General features: G+C 45.7%; 1 protein-coding gene across 3 annotated transcripts in view; it reads right to left on the bottom strand.

The window, feature by feature from the left end:
* The window catches only part of PPP4R3B (protein phosphatase 4 regulatory subunit 3B), an 820,721-nt gene that overhangs the window by 57,505 nt on the left and 744,543 nt on the right, over positions 1–18,673 (bottom strand). For all 3 annotated transcript variants that reach the window (XM_069608059.1, XM_069608058.1, XM_069608060.1), the window contains exon 15: positions 14,566–14,762. In XM_069608059.1, the coding sequence (XP_069464160.1) occupies positions 14,566–14,762 (197 nt within the window). The remainder of the gene's footprint in view (positions 1–14,565; positions 14,763–18,673) is intronic.

Raw genomic sequence — 18,673 nt, 5'->3', positions numbered from 1 at the left:
ACTTTACTCTCTCAGGGGTTTCGCCTGACGAGGATGAAGAGAAGGGTGACCGATGGTGCCTCCTTCTTGATCGCTTCGTCGAGGACGAAGAATGGCGTGAGTCACTGCGGGACCTCGATCATTTTTTCATATCTCTCTTGTATGGAGGAGAACGATCTCTCGACTCGGCGGCTGCGGAACGATCGGATTTGGTCTTAAGAGGCTTGGACAACTTCCCTACCTGTAACTTCCCCTTTAGTTCTTGCAGGGATTTTCCTGTCATAGCCTGACATTTTGAGCAGGAATCCGTGTCATGGCCTACCCCCCCAAGCACCACAGGCAAGAACGATGTGGATCCGTGATAGACATTTTTGAGTCACACTCCTTACACTTCTTAAAACCGCTGCGAGGAGTCAGAGTGGAGGATGAAGACATCTTAACGATGATTTTTTCTAAACTGCATAGTCAAAATAACTAGCAGGGCGTGCAGAGTCTGAGGCAAACTTGTTTGCGGAAAATCTGAACTGAGGCCAATGGGCACCGTGTATGCAACTTATACCACCTGATGACGTCACCCTTGACGGAGGCCTTCGAGGGACATTGACTCGATGCAGGGCGCCCTCTGCCGAAAAAGTTTTCTAAAGCAGCCGAAGCTGGACATGATCATCAAAGATGAAGAATACGTTTGGAGGACAAAATCCATTCAAAATGTATTTTACTGTGTTAAATACTTGCCCATTTTGTAGTTACCACCCATGCCCAACTTTTTAATGAAGAATACATTTGTGCAGATATATTGTGTTGACCTTCTCTTCCATTTGAGGCTAGGTAGGCCCGCGCGAAGCGAGGGCTCCGGTGAAGGGCTCTTACCGGTCATGTCGGCCCCCCACAGTAGGGGTGAAAGCCATTTGCACCCCATGGTTTATCCAAGGTGAGAATGGTTCATTTTCTTTCCCTTGGGAGATTGGGAAAAAGATGGCTGCCTCACTAAGGAAAAGGGACTAAGTCCCTTTTCCAGTTCTATGGCAGCAGCTGGGAGACAGGAGAGCTGGGACTGGTCCAGCTGTTAAGAAGAGAGGGAGGGGAGGCAGTGGAGAAAGGGTATGGATGGTTTTGAGAGGGGTGGAGAAGTGGGGAGTCAGAGGCTCACTGCTGCCTCCCCACAATGTTTTGCTTTAAAAGGATACCCTCGGGCGGCTTGACACAGCAGGCAGAGAGAATGTGTATTCTCGTCCCCTGTTCCAGTCACCTGATTGGCTGACTTCCCTTCCCCCCCAATACGAATGTGCCCTAGTCAAAGTATTCCCTGTACCTCTAGCCAGGTCATACCTTCTGAATGGTTGTCTTGACTGCTGTAGTCTTCATACCATTTGGAGAGCCGGAAACTGTCTAAGATAACACCCTGTATTCAAAATGGGTTGTAGCTCAGTTTGAATTTTGACCCGATTTACACAGGAAACATTAAGGCAGTTTTTGTCACAGGAGACTACGTCCTTGCCCAGGATCCATTGAAAATAAAAACTGAGAAATGTTGGACGATATGAAGGGATGCAACCTCTAGTGCCTCTCTCTCTCTTAACCAGGGATGTATGGATCCTTAGAGCCAAGGGGAGATTTTCAGAGCAGTTGCTTCGATTGGACACCAGGAAAAGCAAGAGAAAAGGCCTACCATCCCTGCTTGACTGGTGACCCTGCATTAGGATGTTTTTGCTGGCAGGAGTTATGTTATGTCACTTTGCATTTATATAGTGCCTTATATACCATTGGTATGGTCTGAAGGCGCTGGTAGATTGAACGCCCTTGGGAACCGAAGTTCAGGTCAGTAGAGTGAGTAGAGAGTCAAAGGTGCATGTGAGCACCGGATGTGTGTGCAGCTGGTGCAGTATTCGTGTAATAGTTGCTTCTTAGCGGTAGCTGTGGTGGTTGAGAGGTCAAGAGTATGTGTTCGTTCTGGCAGGATTTATCCAGACCGATTGTGGCTGCGTTAGGCCTGAGGAGAACGCCTGGCTGAGGGTGCGTGACCAGCAGTGTTTAGTTAGAGTGATGGGGAGTATGAGGCAGATGTTGGTATGAGAACAGTTATACCGAATGGTGTCATAGTATCTGTGTTCTAGTTGAGTGGTGGTGTAAAGAAGAGAGTAAGCATGGTGATGTGAGATGGCGAGTTACATGCTCAAACTTTCCATGCATTCCAAACCATTCCATGTAAGTCGCGCAATTCAATGCACTCCAGTTCGATCCATGTCTTCAAGTCAGATCTACGCACTTCAGCCCGCTCCACGCAATCCAGTCCGTTCCACACACTCTAGTCTGCTCCATTCGTGTTGTTTCATGCACTTGTGTTTCACCTGTACCCTGTTTTTCACCTGTACCATCCACATACTTCCCGGTACCTTTCACATATTACACCAGTACCTTCCACATACTTAATTTGTTCTGTCCACATATTTCACCCTTCCATCCACATATGTCACCCGTTCCATCAACATACATCGCTCGTTCCATCAACATACGTCACCCATTCCTTCCACAAAGACTGGTAAGTGGGGAAATTTCTTCTCTGTGAGAAGAACAGTGGGCTAAAGACTTGGTTGAGACTCTCCCAGGGGCCATCCACCCAAGAACAAGTCAATGGGCTGTGTTCGTACTGGTCGAGAGTTTCCCAGACCACCCTCCGTTTTGCATTCCTTCCACAAATTTCATCCATTCCGTCCGCTCTAGGCACTCAACGGCCCCAAGTAGTCTGCTCTATGCACTCATCCATACTCACGGCCCCCCTCTGCAGTCAGGCCCCCCCTCCGCAGTCACGCATTAATTCGCTCTTACACACTCCTCCGTTCTACACACTCCTTTTCTCTGCGTACTCCTGTTCCGCTCTGCACACCTATCGCACTCTGCGCACCTATCACGTTCTGCGCACTCGTTCGCTCTATGCACTCGTTCTTTTCATGCTCTCATCTGCTATGTGCACTCGTCCGCTCTACACGTTTTCTCTGCGTACTCCTCTGTTCCGCGCACTGTTTAGCTCTGCGCACCTATCACGTTCTGCGCACTCGTCCGCTCCTGGCACTCGTCCGCTCCTGGCACTCGTTCTTTTCACGCTCTCATCTGCTCTACCAGGTCGTTCGTTCATACGCTCTCGTCCGCTCTGCACATTCATCTGTTCTATGCACTCCTGTGTTCTTCACACTCCTCCACACTTACGCACTCATCCACCCTACACACTTGTCCGCCCTACACTCATCCCCCCTGCACATTCATCTGCTCTATGCATTCCTTCGTTCTACACACTCCTCCGGACTTACGCACTCATCTGCTCGACGCACTCGTCCGGTCCACACATTCATCTGTTCTACACCCTATCCGCTCAAAACACTCATCCGCACAACCTATTCATGCGTTCTACACTCATCTGGTCAACTCACTCATCTGTTCAACGGATTCATCTGCTCAGCGCACTCATCTCTTCTAGGCGCTTCATTCATTCTCACGATTTCATCTGCTCCATTCACTTTGTTCACTCATCCGTGCATTATCGATTTCAGGCCATGTCACTCGTCATACGCACTGGATCCGTTCCGTGCTCACTATCTTTTTCATGCCACACATTCGTCTCATGTACTTGAATCGTCTATTCTGTATTTTCCATTTATGCCATGCATTCATACAGTCGGTATCATCTGTCTGTGTACTCATTAGTCCCTTGTATTCATCTTTCTATCCTCTTCTCTTTATTCCTTTCGCTCATTTTGCACTCATTACATCCATTTAATTAATTTAAACCTCATTACTGCTTTCATATGATTTATTCTTTTTATCAACTTCACTGCTTCAATCTATTTCCCTCGTTCTATTCCGTTTGTCTTTTTCGTTTTCATAAGCGGTTATTAGTTGTCGCATTCTCGCATGGGTCTTGATGTTGTATTGTTATTTGGTTTATTGTTGTTCAAGATCTAGTAGTTTGTTGGGTTGGTGTTGTTGAGATGCTGTTCAGTTTGGGTTAGTTTGCGTACGGGTTGGTTTTAGGGGAAGAGCCAAGTTTTCAGTAGTTTGCGGAAAGACATTAGATCTTCATTTAGGCGGATGTGGGGTGGGAGTGCGTTCCACAGCGTGGGGGCTAAGGCTGAGAATGATGATCCGCCTAAACAGAGTTTGTTTTAGGTATGATTAGGAGGCCGGCTGAGCTTGATCTAAGTACGTGGAGGGTGATAGGGTTTAAGCTTGTCTTGAAGATATTGAGGTCCTGTTTTATGCGCTGCTCGATGAGAAATGCATAAGGTTTTGAAAGTCACCCTTCGGGCCACTGGAAGCCAGTGCAGAGTTTTAAGGGCTAGGGAGATGTGGTCTCTCGGGCTGAGCACTAGTAGCAGTTTGGCTGCAGCGTTTTGTGCTCTTTGCAGTTTATTCAGTTGGTAAGCGTGGACTTCGCGGTAGAGGGGGTTAGCGTAGTCCAGTCTTGATATAACAATTGATTGGACCGCGGAGAGTCTGTTGGGAAAGGAGGGATAGGGAAAGATGCGCTTAAGAGTTTTAAAGGTGGTAGTGGCAGGACTTTGAGACGTTGACTTGATGCGGGAGTGTTAGGTCGGAGTCAAGGGTGCATGCAAGGTTTTTTACTGAGTTAAAGGGAGTTGGTGAGTTGCCCATGGCAGATGGCCAGGGTAGTGGGTGTGGAAGAAGTTCGGAGTTGCCACATACCATTCGGTTTTGGAGGGGTTTAACAAGAGGTGGCTTTGGGTCATCCAGAGCTCAATGTCGAGGAGGCAGGGTCAGGTCGGCGGTTGGGTTTTGAGTTCAGGAGTTTTAGAATCAGTTGAGTGTCATCAGCGTAGTTGTAACACAGGATGTTGTGTGAACGAATTATTGGTGGGAGGGTGATCAGGAGGGCAGATACGCATGCTCCTTGTGGAACTCCTGTCTCGACTGGTCGTGCTTGGGAGGAATAGGTGGAGAGTATCGTTATTTGGTACCTATCTTTGAGGAATGAGGCTATCCATTTGAGAGCGGTTACACGAATTCCTAGGGAGTGGAGGCGGTCAAGGAGGATTGAGTGATTGATTGTGTCGAAGGCGGCGGATAGGTCGAGAAGGATTAATGCGGCGCATCCCGCGGAGTCTGCCGTGATTTGAAGGTCATTCTAGATTGAGGTTAGGGTGGTTTCAGTTCCATGCCGGGCTCTGAAACCTGATTGTGCGGGGTCAAGGAGATTGTTGGCTTCGATAAAGCCATTTAATTGGGTGTAGGCTGTTCGGTCAATGAGTTTGGCAAGGAACCTGGTGTTTGAGATGGGGCGGTAGTTTTTGGGCTCTAGAGGGTCGAGGGAAGGTTTTTTTATTAGAGGTTTGACATGAACCGTTTTGAATGCATCGGGAAAAATACCCGAGGAAAGGGAGTCATTTATGATGGATCTTGCGTGTTCTGCCGCGCAGGTAGAAGCAAATATTTCTTTGAGGGTTGTGGTTGGGCAAGGGTCTAGCGGAGAGCCGGATGGTTTGTGGGCAGAGAGAAGCTTGAGAAACTGGTCAGGTGATATTGGACTAACGGAGTCGAACGTTGGTTGCTCAGTGGTCGCAGGTGGTGGGTTGGCCGGTATGGGGGGCCGGTTGCCTGGTGGATGTAAGCGAGCTAGTTTGGTGGTTAGCACATTTGTTCTTTCGAGAGCCGTGGCATAAAAGTGGGGAGAGAGAGTGAGTCGCACAGTGGTAGTGCATGCCGGTTTGGTGAATTCTTTGATTTTGTTGAGTTATTTGCTGGGGTTTTTGCAGTTTAGGATTCGGAAGTTGTAGTGGGCTTTTTTTGCTTTCTGGATTTCAGCCTTATACTGGTGAAGGTGTCAGGCTAAGGTGGCTCTGCTCTCTTGGGTTTTGTCCTTCTGCCATTTGCGTTCTAGGTATTTATATAGTTTAGTGGTTCTCAAATCGGGTGTGAACCATCTAGGGAAGAGGCCACGGCGGGCTGATGGTTTGCAAGAGGGTGTGAGCCGCATTAGTGAGTCGTTGAGCCATGAGTCGAAGGCGTCGGGGGTTAGTTGTTTATTGAGTTGGCAGATAGGTGGAGGAGACTGGAGGAGTGCGTCAGCTAGGTCAGGAACGATTATTAGTTTTTTCCAGCATTTGCGTAGATTCTGAGGTTCTGGTTCGGGTAAGGGGAGCGGGATGGGTGAGCGAATGGCGAAAGAGACAATGAAGTGATCGGACCAGATGATAGGGATGGGGGGGTTTAGATGTATCTGGTTGTGAGAGCTAAATATGGCATCAAGAGTGTGTCCTTTATAGTGAGTCGGGCCATTTATGTGGTGTTGGAGGTTGATCGCGTCTAGACCGTCAAACAGAGAATGAGTCATGGGGTTGGTGGGGATGTCCAGCCATATGTTGAAGTCTCCAAGAAGGGCGAGGTTGGGATGGTTTAGTTGGAGGGTGGCAATAGAGTCGCAGAGGTTGTTTAAGAATTGTCTATCGTAGCCAGGGGGTCTGTAGATTATTAGGAAACTGTGTGGGAACGACGGGGAGAGGGTTAGTTTAACGAGGAGTGATTCGCAGGAAGGAATGTAAGGTTGATTGTCGATGATTGAAGCGTGGAAGTGAGACTAAGACGAATGCTATCCCCCCCTCTAGAGGGTTGGTTCAGTGGGATGAGGAACTAGTCAGGGGGGGAAGGCTTCATTGGCGATTGGGGCGAACTTGTCAGAGAGCCAGGTTTCAGTGATGAAAACCAGGTCTGGTTTGTCAGAGGCGAGGAGGTCAAAGATGCTGTGTCTGTTTTTTGCTACAGAATGGGCATTGAATAGGATGCAGGTAGGCGAGGTTGGTGTCGGAGCTGCAGCCGAGGTGGGTTGGGAGGGAGAGGGTGGAAACTGGAGAGGGAGAGCGGTGAGGTGGTTGATGATCAGTGGGAAAAGTGGGCGAGCAGCAAGGGGTTGGCAGGTTTTGGGTGGGAGCGGATGGATGTGTGTGTTAGGGAGATTGGGTTAGGCCCGGGGGACTTGAAGTTGGGGTGTGGGCGGTTAGGAGTTTCAGTTGAAGATGGTGAGAAGTCGAGGGAGAGGGGTTTCAGGAACGGTGAAACAGGGGGGATGGTGGTGATTGAGGGAAAGAGGTGGTGGGTCGAGACAGGGAAGGCGATGAGTGCTGAGAGGTTGAGGGAGACCAGATAAGTTTCCTCTTTAGTGTCTTGGAGTTGGAAAGTTGGAGTCATGAAGAGGATGCAAACAACTAAAGAACAGCATGTGCAACGCAGACTAATGCAACTTGCACTGCCAGTATGAATTGTGAAGTCCTGAACACTGGACACATGAACACATGGAAAAAGAGCACAGAGGGGAGGCCTTCCTTCCTGCAGCGCTTTTATGAAAGACTGTTGTTGAATCAGGCTATATCCTTGGTGGTTACCAGAGAGCGACTCCACTAAGCACCTGGAGCCTGTTTCTAAAGGATGAAGCTGTGAACGGAAGTTACAATAATTCCTCAAACCTGGATACTGTGACAGACCACTTTGCCATCCACTCCACCCTCACTCTAGAAAGCAATATTCCCACCCCACCTGCCACAAATCACAGCCAGGCAAATCAAATGCATCAAAAAACAGCACTCACACCATTTATACCATCCCATTGTGTCCTTCACATCCACCTCTCATTACTCAATTACACCACCACAACCACCAAGGGACAACAAAATTGCCACTCAGTCAAAACACAGAAATCCCAAAGTACTACCACAAGGCATGATTCAACAATTCCCTCACCATCAAACAAGAAACCAGATACCTAGAAAGAGGCTGAAAAAATAACCCATGGCCTTCAACCAGGACACCCCCTAAGAGAGAGCTGCTCCACATGCAAGATGGCTATACACAGCAGCAAAGGGGCCCTCTACCTCCAAGCACTCCAATCTGGTCCAAACTCCACACAAAACCTTTATTATCCACCACTACCACACACCCTCATCCACCACAGTACACAACTCCAAGATACACAGCATGACACAAGCCCTGGCTCCCACACTCCCTTTTCCACCCCAAACCATCCACACATGGGGCGTTTACGCCAGATTAACCACAGCCCTCTCACAATCAAAATACTCTGCACACTTCCTGGACTACACCTGCCCAGCTATGGCTGCATCACCGCCCTGGCTCCAACGCCCGTCTAAAATGGACTCATCTCATCTACACACAATACAGGACCAACATCCCCCCTCAAGAAAATATGCCTGACTCCATGCTTCCCAGAAAGTACAGTCCTATCACAATCCTGCCATACCACATCCAACTCATGGAGAGCTTTGTCACAAGCCAATTCCAACAGCACATCACCACAACCAACCTCCTCAACCCATTCCAATCAGGACTCCGCCAAAGCACAGAAACTGCAGCACTTCACATGCTGAATGACCTACAAAGCATCATTAAGGACCCAGCCATTCTAATCCTACTGTACATTTCCACAGCTACAAGCCACCACCTACCACACCATCCTAGTAAACATCCTCTCAGGCGCTGTCCGACTGATTTACTTCCTTCCTCACTGATGCAACATTTTTTCTCAATGCACCCCTATCAATTAAATCCTACCCTGGTAAAATACATAGTACAACAAAGATCATATCCCCTCCTACTCAACTTATATGTTGAATCCCTCAGAAAGACATAGCAACCATGACATCCACTTTCACCTATGCACAGACAACAAACAAATCTATTTCCAAATGGAGATGCAGCCTCTCAATCGACACCAAGTTGTACACCCACTTTCTAAAACAACCAATCCAAATGACCCATCCAAATTTGAATACCTCATCACCCTCCCTCCCAAAATAAAAATGCCACTAAGAAGCACCAACCGAACCTCATCCCCTGGATCAGAGAATTCACAACAGACTGCCCACACCAGTCAAGTCCCCATGCTTCACCATTGACCACCACCTATCCTTTACACACTGTACAGCTGCCGTTACCACGACATGTAACCTATAGCTACACCTAGGCATAAGACAGCCTTCGCCCGGAATATTACCATACAGCTGTCCAGGCACCATCCCATTTGAAGCTAGAGAACAGTACTGCTCTGCTCACTTGATCACAGTGCGGCTCTCCTCGCTGGATTACCTAACACTTGGCTCTTCTGCAAACCATATAGAATGCAGCAGCAAACCCCATCTACACCTACAAAAAAAAAAACACATTACCCCAACTCCAGACTCACAAACCTAATATTGCTTTCAAAGGACTCTGCATTCACCTCAAAACCCCATCCTACCTTCACCTGTTAGGACAGTTTTTTCTGAAGTCCAACTAAGGGCTTAGTAAAACCATTCAACGGTGGCAGTACAAGACTCCACTCTTAGTATAAGGCTGTACCACCTGAGTTCATGGTTGCTTAGACAGAGCAGCCAGGCTTATTTTAGGAGGGAGAGAGAGAGGGCTGTAGAATCAGAACAAGTGAAATTGAAATACAAATGATCCAAGAAAACACTGAAACACTTTGTATTGTAAAAATAAAGGATTTATTTAATTTACAGGTAGGCCCAGATAAATCTATGTGTAAGGGTAAGTAAGTACTAACACATATGAAATCACACGATAAAAACAAAACTATACTTGAAAGTACACATACCCAAGTATAGACCTTATTTGAAGTACCTAACAGAAGTACTAGGGAAGTCAAAACCTTTTCATACACATTCAGTATAGGTCAAGCCTATTCTCGGGGAGTAAAAACCAATGGTTACTTTTTACAATTACATTCAGTAATGCAAGGGCAGTAGACCCTTCCAGTTATAGAATGATTCTCAGTACAAATCACTTCATCAGTCAACTGGACAATATACTTTTGGTGAATAGTGGAACACTTATTCTAGGTGTAGTAAAAACCTATAACTACTTTTTTGATAACACACAGTTGTACTAGGTGAGTAAAACCTAAGGATGTAATATACAATTACAGGTGTTTTGAAAATCGGGGAAACCCTGATTGAGATAAGCAGTAACTCTTGTAACATTTTTGGGAAGCACACAGCTAACACAAGCTAAGTAAAACTCACATACTTTAACCTTACAATGAAGGGGAAAGTAAAACTCAATGTCATTTTACTGACTAGTTATTCTAGGTAGGCAACAACCTAATGCAGACTTATTAAGGACTGGCTAGCAGCAAGTCAGAGGAAGCAAGACCCGGTCGGGGGGGGCACCCATACAATCATCTTCAAAGGACTAATCTGGTGATACCAACAGTTGGAGGACACTCATACAATTACTCTGCAGGAAAAACTGGTGAAACTAACACTTTACATTTGGGAAGAGGCACAACCTAATCACAGGAGAGTAAAAACCTTCACATCTATTTCTATTAGACTGGCAAAACAGTTTCTAAGGAAGAAAAGATGTTAACCATACTTTTAAGAATAGTGCATCACACATTCAAGATCCGTAAGAACTTTTGTAACTGTTAACTCTTAGAATTACAGTTACCAAACAACTATTTACAAGTAAGTAACTTTTAAACACTTATTTTCTTTTCTAGGTAGAAGTCCCAATCGCTTGAAAGTCTTTCCCTTATTCTTGGAGCACGAGTGTTCAGTGGCAGAAGCGGGGGACACTAAGTCTAGTGACCAACAGGCAGTGTCAGGATAGGTTCTTTAGTAGCAAAAGTCAGAGTTCCTTAGGAAAACTGGGCAGACAGGCGAGTACTTTAATTGTAGGGTTAGTAGAGGGTCCAGGGGCTTCGCAGAAGACACCCTAGCAGGATTCTAGCAGTGGGACTGGGTGCACTGGGTGAGAGGCCTACCCATCACAGAAAACAACCCACAGCTACACAGAAACCCTAACAGGCCTAAGGTAAGTACATACCCAAGCCAACACACTACCTCAGCATTGAAGATTTTGCAGCAGGAGAACTTCAGAGTCTGCAGCCAAAAACCCAGTCAGTGGATTCCTTGTCGTGGGGCCTGAAAACAAGACCTCAGAAGGGACTTTGCAGCAGGGATTGATGAAGAAGGCTCTAGGCAAGGTTTCCATCGCGGCAGAATGCTGTTCTGCGCCTTTTCAAGGAGCACAGAAGACAGAAAATCGTGGTTGAATTCCCGTTGTTTTAAAGGTCCAGCACTCTGGTGAGGGGACTTTTTTCGACTCCATTTGTTTCTCTGGAGATCCACCAGGATGCCCACGAAGTTTCAGCAAGATTCCAAAGACTGTGCACCACACGATGGCTCGAGGTCTGAGGGTATTGCAACAACAAGGTCGCAGCAATGCGTGGGATGGCTCGAAATGAAGGTCTTCTCGAGTCTAGTGGGTCCCACCAGGCTCTGGGCCGGGGTCGTCGTTTTCGGAGGCCCCAGGTTGATTGGAAGGAAGGGCTACAGCAGGCTCCGGTTACACAGCAGGCTCTCAGGTCCCTGGAAATCATCTCAGCCCCTTTTCCTTCATCTTCCTCTTCGGTTTCAGCTCCAGTGGTCGACATATCTTCAACTTCCAGGTACACAGTATTTATCAGCAATTACAGCACAACCTCTGCATTCTCTCCCCGCTTTATACAAGAAGGGGCGGTCTGGTGGTCCAACCAGGAAAGCCAGCCCCCCCCCCCACACCTGGGATTTGTCTGCATTCAAGCAAGGCATAAGAAAGGGCTGGGGAGTTTTAGACTCCTCTCTCACTTCCTGCTCTCACAGAGACTGGAGCCTGGGAGGGGAGTCCAGGAGACTTCCGCCGAAGATCAAAATCACACACAGGAATTTCCCGCCCTGGATGTCACGGGAAGGAACAAGAAACGACAAGAAAAACTAAAATGGCAAAAAAAAGAAGACATGGGCCATTTTGGTAAAAATGGGCACACTTTGGTCCCTTTACTGCAGCTGTGAACACAGCCCGTGGTAACAGTGCACCAAATTAATACAAGGTATCGCTGCCACCAGTCATTGAAGGTAAGCTTGTCACTAACAGAATTGTTTTAGTGTCAAAGGGGATACATTGTATCTCCCCAGCACTCAACATAAGGTGGGGCGTGCTGGTTTCAATTAAAATGTAAAAGGTATCCAAAGATCCCTTATACCCTTGGGAAATGTAGTTCACTCAAGGTTAGCACAAGAAAGTTAAAGGGGAGCCCCTAGGGCAACCTAGCAACAACATGCACTTATTGCCAATATATTGGTAAAGAGGATAACTTTAAAAAGACACTATGGAGAGTCTTACAAATTACACCCATAAAAAGAGTTAAAGATTATGTGAGTGTGGAAAAAGGTTCCCAGTCACTTAGGTATTATGGAAAAATATCCCACTAGTAAAGCAAAAGGTTCTGGGGATGTCCAAGGTCAGGAAGATTTACCAGTACTGTGCAAATCATACCTAAAAAACAACACTGACACAAACACCAAACAAGCCACTGCAAATCTCTTACACATTCCTCTATGCAAGCTAAATCAGCACACAAATGAAGGCCTTCACACAATGGGCACCCAGAGCCTGGAATGCCTTTTCACTGCATATCCATACTACACCTGCCATAACTTCATGCAAAAGCCTCAAAACATAGCTTTCATCGCACCTAAATACACCCAAACGCCCCTTCTCCCATGTTATCCTTTGTGCATCATCTTATCTTAGTTTGAAAACATGGACTTCTGTTTTCATCTCCCCTTTTTGGAACTTTATAAAGGTGTACCAAGACCGGCTGGGTAGGGTCTGCACTGTAGAAAGTGCAATAAAAAATAGAAATGCAACTTTATTCTAAAGGAAATAAACGTTTCCCATAAGAATCAATGCAGATGCGCAAAGAACAACGGTAAGCAGCTGTGAGCCATCAACAAATTCAGAATAGTTTTGAATTGAAAGGTCACTCTTGACATAGATAGGCTGCAGCCAAGTAAAGCTTGTGGAGGAGAAGAGTGTTAGAACATATTGACATGATGGCTGGGGTATAGTGTGGCTGTCTATGCAGGTCCAGCAGCCTGTGGTCTATTAAAGCAGTTAAGGTAAGTCTAGAGTTTCAGGGATCCCAGATAACATTTTCTTTGTAGCAGATCATCTTTTTGTAACAAAAGGCTGCTTGTTCTACCAGTTCCCAACCCTCAGATTGCTTTAATGACAAAGTTTAAGTGCACATTTCCTCTGTAGTATAGGTATATTGCAGGCTTAGTGCAAACTCTGCCACTACTCCCAAACATGCAACTTCACAAACATTTGGCTGCTACACAATCTTTAGAAGTGGGAGGGGGTTTGGTGGTCACCATACTCAAACTTTCAAGGGCGTCATCCTTGGGAAATGCACAGGATCTGAATTTAGCCTCGAATGCCCAGGCATCCTTTACAAATACTCGCCAGATATCGTCTAGGATAATCTTGGCCACAGGCTTCCTGGGCTCAAGGTAACCAACACTATGCATGGGCACATCAGTGTTTTCCCACAAGGACACAACAATAAGCTGTAGAACCCCTTCAGAAATAGCAATGCAAGAGCACACCTAGAAACTACATGGCAAGTGGTTGAGAACCTTGCCAGTTATTTGCAGTCACGATCGTCCAGTGCATTTACAGATAGCGAGTCCTTTAATGAGGGTTTAATTAAGGAAAAGGGTTGGAAAAACCATTAAGACAAGCACAAAAAAGATCACATGGTTTATTTCAAAGCCACATTTCAGGATTGTTGCTCGAACAGTTGCCATTCCAAAAATGCTCAAAATGCCCTACTTGACCAATTATTTGTTAGGCACCATGCATCTCTTGGATAAAATCTACACATTCACTCCCTTCACACTTTCAATCTCCAAAACCATATGAAACTTGTGTCACCAACATCCAAGTACACATGCAATGATCAAACCCATTAATGGACTTCCAATCCCCCTTTATGTAACCACTAGAAAAGTAATTAATTTTTATGTATTTATTGGATGTTTCTTCGTACACACTCCGGGAGAAACTTGGTGCTTAACAAAAGCGTATTCACATTTACATCAACACTAACCACTCAAAAATAAATGCGAAGAAGGCAGCATGGGTAATAGACATATTGTAGAGTAAAAGCATTCTTTGAGAGGAAGCTGTGCAGTCGTTTGCTCAGATCAAATTATGTCTGTCCCCGCAACAACAAACATGAGGATGTGTATGATATGCCATGCTAACATTACAGTATCCCAAATATGACAAATAGAGGAGAAAAGTCAAGCAGAAATAACTGGAAAAGCGAACTGGGTTGACTCAGAAGAGCAATTCTACGAAGATGATAAATTGTAAAAATGTGCTAAGGGCTTAAATAACTCATTTACTAATTTGCAAAAACCTGAAGACAAAAGAAAGTCAGAGTATGATGTATACTGCGCATGACATCAAGTATTAAAAGGAGCAAATAAAGCCTGAAGGGTGTCAAAGCAAATGCGTAAAAACCAAACTAAAATAGGAGTTCCAAAATACAACTAAACTGTCACAAAAGAAAACTGCTAATTGATACAATTTAGCTTTTCGGCAAGTTCACCCTGTCTCAGCAAAAGGCATGGCCCGAATGTTGTGGGAAAAAAGGCGATTGATTTTGTACTTTCCAAAAAAGATTTAACATAATAAAAGTATCGCTAATTTCTTTAACTATTGGAACACGCTTACCTTAGGACTTGCTGCAGTTGCATTTAGATTTGTATTTTTTGATGCAGAGCCATTGGAACTCACTGGCGCTGTCTGAGCAGCCACAGATTTATTTGTATTTGCACCATTAGCTGCGGTAGCAGTGTGGGAAAACGTGAATTTGAAGCCACCTGTTGATGTCCTCTTTGGAAGATTTTCTTTATCTTCACTCTCTTTAGCTAAATAAGAACAAGTGAAATATTGGGAGAGTCTCAGTGACCTCATGAAATGGCAGCATAGCAGATAATGTCATTATACATGTTGTGCAGTATAAAAGGTTTCCAATAGCATATTATGTATTAAAATGACTATCACTCCTTGAAGGTATCCCCAAGCCACCAATATGGCAGATCCATTCGAAGAAAAAAAAGTTACTTACCACTGGTAATTTTCTTTAGACTGGATGTTCTTCCCATGTATTACTCATCTTTGATAAATACACAAGTCTGCTTGCAGCTTCGTAATTTTCTTTTCATAGTATCGGGTGCAGTTTGTCGCCGAGTCATGGCCCTCAGCGGCTTCCGTCCTGCCTTCGGCCGTGACGTTGATGCTGGTATAAGTAGCTTGCGCAGCAACCGTTGCCTCAGTTCGAGTTTTTTCCTCCCTATGCTCAGCCGTTTTAAGGGTGTGACCCTAACATTGTAAGAAAGGAAGGAGTAAAATACAAACATTCTCACCAATATAGAGGAGTATGTTGGGAGGGCGATGAGAAATATGTGGAAGGAACATCCAGTCAAAAGAGCATTACGAGGGGTAAGGAATTTGTTTGTCGAATGGATTTGGTCCTCCCACGTATTCTTCATCTTTGATAGACTGCCAAAGCAGTATGTTGAAGGAGGGGGAATAGAGAATGTAATGCTGATTAATTCTGTGAAGCACAGGCTGTCTAAATTTTGCCTCCTGACATTGCACACTTTCAGCAAATCCTATTGCCTGGATGCTAAGAGGATCAAGTTGCTGCACTACAAATGTCTTGTACGGGCTACCCTCTCTCGAGAACCGAAGCCGCCACACCTCGGGTGGAATGCGCTTTTAGACCATCGGGTGGATCTTTGCCAGCCAAGGTATAGCATTCCGAGATGAGTACAATTAACCAGCTTGATATGGTTTGTTTGGTGATGGCTTTTCCCAATTTGCAACCCGAATAGCCCTCGAAGAGCTGGCCATCTTGCCAGATTCTGGCCTTTCTAGAAATATAGAAGCTTAGGGCCCTCTTTGGGTCTAAACACCACAACCTCTCCTGCTCCTTAGAGGGATGAAGAGGTGGCTAAAAAGCAGGCAACAATCTTTTGAGCCAAATGGAACTCTGACACTAGCTTTGTCAAGAAAGAAGGACACACCCTCAGAACCACCATATCCCTAAAAAGTTATTAAAGGGTTGTTCAGAAGGAAGAGCCTGAAGCTCATTGGCTCTACGGGTTGATGTAGTCGCCGTTAGAAAAACAGTTGTACGGGTTCACATCCTGAGTGGACAAGAATGTAAGGGCTCAAAAGGTGTTCCCATTAAAAACCTTATCAAAGTCAAGTCCCATACTGGTACAATAAATGGCACCGGGGGAAAGATGTTAGTCCTTTCAAGAACTGAAACACTATAGAAACTTTGAAATAGAAACCCTGATCCGGTGAACGCTTACAAACAGAAATCGCTGCCAAATAACCCTTTACAGTGGAAACCTGAAATCCCTGGTGGGCCAGATGACGTAAGAATGACAATACAGAAGACATTTTGCATGTAAAAAGGGGAATTACTCTTATCCATGCACTAGCTGCAAAATTTGTTCCAGCGGTAGAGATTAAGTAGCTGGCCTTCTGGCAGAAAACAAAACCTCCATTAAATCTTCCAGAAGTTTCCAATCTTTGCATTTTACCCATTCAGAAACCAGGTGTGAAGGTTCAGAGTCCTGATTCCTGGGTGATGAATGTGACCTCCCTCATGCGAGAGCGGATGGTCCTTTCTAAAAGGTCAGTGTTAAGGGAGTTTTCTAAAGTCCCACTTGGAGGTAAGACTTTAGTAAACTATCCCAGTGGTTTGTAGATCCCCCAACTCTTAGCATCTGTCTGTACGACTCAAGGACCTTAATAGAGTGGCAGAGCAGTCAGGCTCATCTAAGAGTAAGATGTGAGCTGTTGGTAGGTACACTGAATCCACTTAGTAATGCACATCAAAGAAACACTTACACAAATGTATATTCAAATATAGATTATATTTACACAAGTCACTGTAAAATACTTAACACAATAAACCAACAGAAATGGGTATACTTAATAATTTCAAAAGGCCACTTCTTAGTTGGTAGTTTCTGAACGTGCACAATTGTTACAGGAGTTGACAGATCTACCATACCATCAGTAATAACGTGCAATGTTGGGACAAACCTCCAGGTTTGCCAGGGGACCTCTAGGAGTTTGCAGACTCTCGGAAGGCCCAACACCTTCCTCAGGAAAAACCGAGGACTCTGTCAACGGCAAGTTCAAACTGCGGTTTATTACAACCAAAACAAACTGGTATCAGCACAGGAATAGGAAGAATCTGTGCGCAACTCATTCGTTCTTCAGCTTGCAGGCCGGTTTTACACTACAACTGCGTCAAAATGATGTCACAACCTGGGCCCTTCTCCAGGAAACTTATAAGCTTTCCTAATTGGATACCGAGACTCCTACCACCTATAGTGGACCCTATACATGTTATTCTACTGGCCCGCACATGTCAGGGGGCTCACCTGGTCCATCCCCAAGTCACAATCTACAACAATGTTGCACTGTGGGGATCTTACCATTGGTTCTTGCCCGTTGCTACCTTCCCCTAGAATGCTGAATTGTGGTTGGTTAGAGCCGAAGTCCCCAGGCCTGGGATCTGCAGAGATTCTCAGCTCTTGGTGTACCTTTTCAAGGTAATAAGAACTATGTGTCTGCATTGTAACTTGTGTGTACCACCTTAGTCTATTAGAGTGCTCTTTTGGTCGGTGCAACACTGGTCTCACATTGTAGCATCTTTGTTGCAGTCCTCTGTCTGGTAGCCTGCGGTTGGCTCTTGTTCCCAGCGTCGGCCGCTGTCCATTGTCTGCGTCGGCCAGGTCACGTGTTCAGAGACCATGATTTTGAGCTGTGTAGCTCTGAATTATAAGAAATTATTCACATTTACTGCAGCTGGTGCCCTTATCGTCTAGGGAATGGAATGTCATCCGTATCTTACGGTCTTGGCAGCGGGTCCCATCTCACACATCTTGCTCTGGTCTAGCCTGAATTCGGCTCGGCTCTTGCTGGGAGGCCTGTGGCCTGCTGTAATTTCCTAAACCATTGTAATGTGGTTTCTACAGTGTTCGTGCTATACTACATTCTCCATAGGTTAGTCACACTTTGTTCTGCAAGGTCCCATAGGTGTTCCTGCAGTTCCATAGGGTTTGTCGCATGTAAGCATCTGCAAGCCTTGCTCAGGATCTCTTGCGTTTGCTGCGTTGCTGCGTTTCGCTAATGGCAAAATAATAAAAGTAATGACGGTATGTATATGTGTGTCTGCAAACTATAGAACTGTACGCTCTTGTTCTTCATGTATTCAAGTGTGTGTCTCCTGAGTGCGATTGTCACATGTGCTTCATGTCCAATGCTGCCAGGTCGTGATGCCTCCATCGACGTCAGCAACAGGGCTTCTTGGTGCTTCAATCGAGACTGTCAATTGAGGCGCCTTTGGTTACGACCTGAGGCTCCTCATCCACGCTGGGGTAAATTCGTACAGCGCCTGGTCTGTAGGGCTGGTTGAGGTTGTATGGCTGGCTGAGGGGGTATCTCGCGACATACCCGTCAACCATTGGTCCGTTGGAGATTTGTCCAAAATAAAATGGGCGATTGCAGTGTTTCCTGGCCTCCTTTCGTGTCATGAATTTCGTGGGGAGGGGGTGGTAGCATTCCCCATCTCTCTTCAGCACCCACAAAGTAATACAGTAATTGCATTTAGCCAGCATACACATAAAATGATGATGATTTTTGGGAAGGAGAACAGTTGGTTAGTGTTATCCTAGCAGAGCTTCAGGTTCTAGAGGCGTTTTCCCTGCACAGCAAGTCTTTTAAAGTCCAAAATGCATCCCAAGTTAAA

Source organism: Ambystoma mexicanum, chromosome 4q, assembly GCF_040938575.1.
Source record: "Ambystoma mexicanum isolate Mex_15411 chromosome 4q, UKY_AmexF1_1, whole genome shotgun sequence".
Lineage (NCBI taxonomy): Eukaryota > Metazoa > Chordata > Amphibia > Caudata > Ambystomatidae > Ambystoma > Ambystoma mexicanum.
Note: the sequence above shows the minus strand (reverse complement) of the source record. Positions and strands in the feature narration are given on the sequence as shown.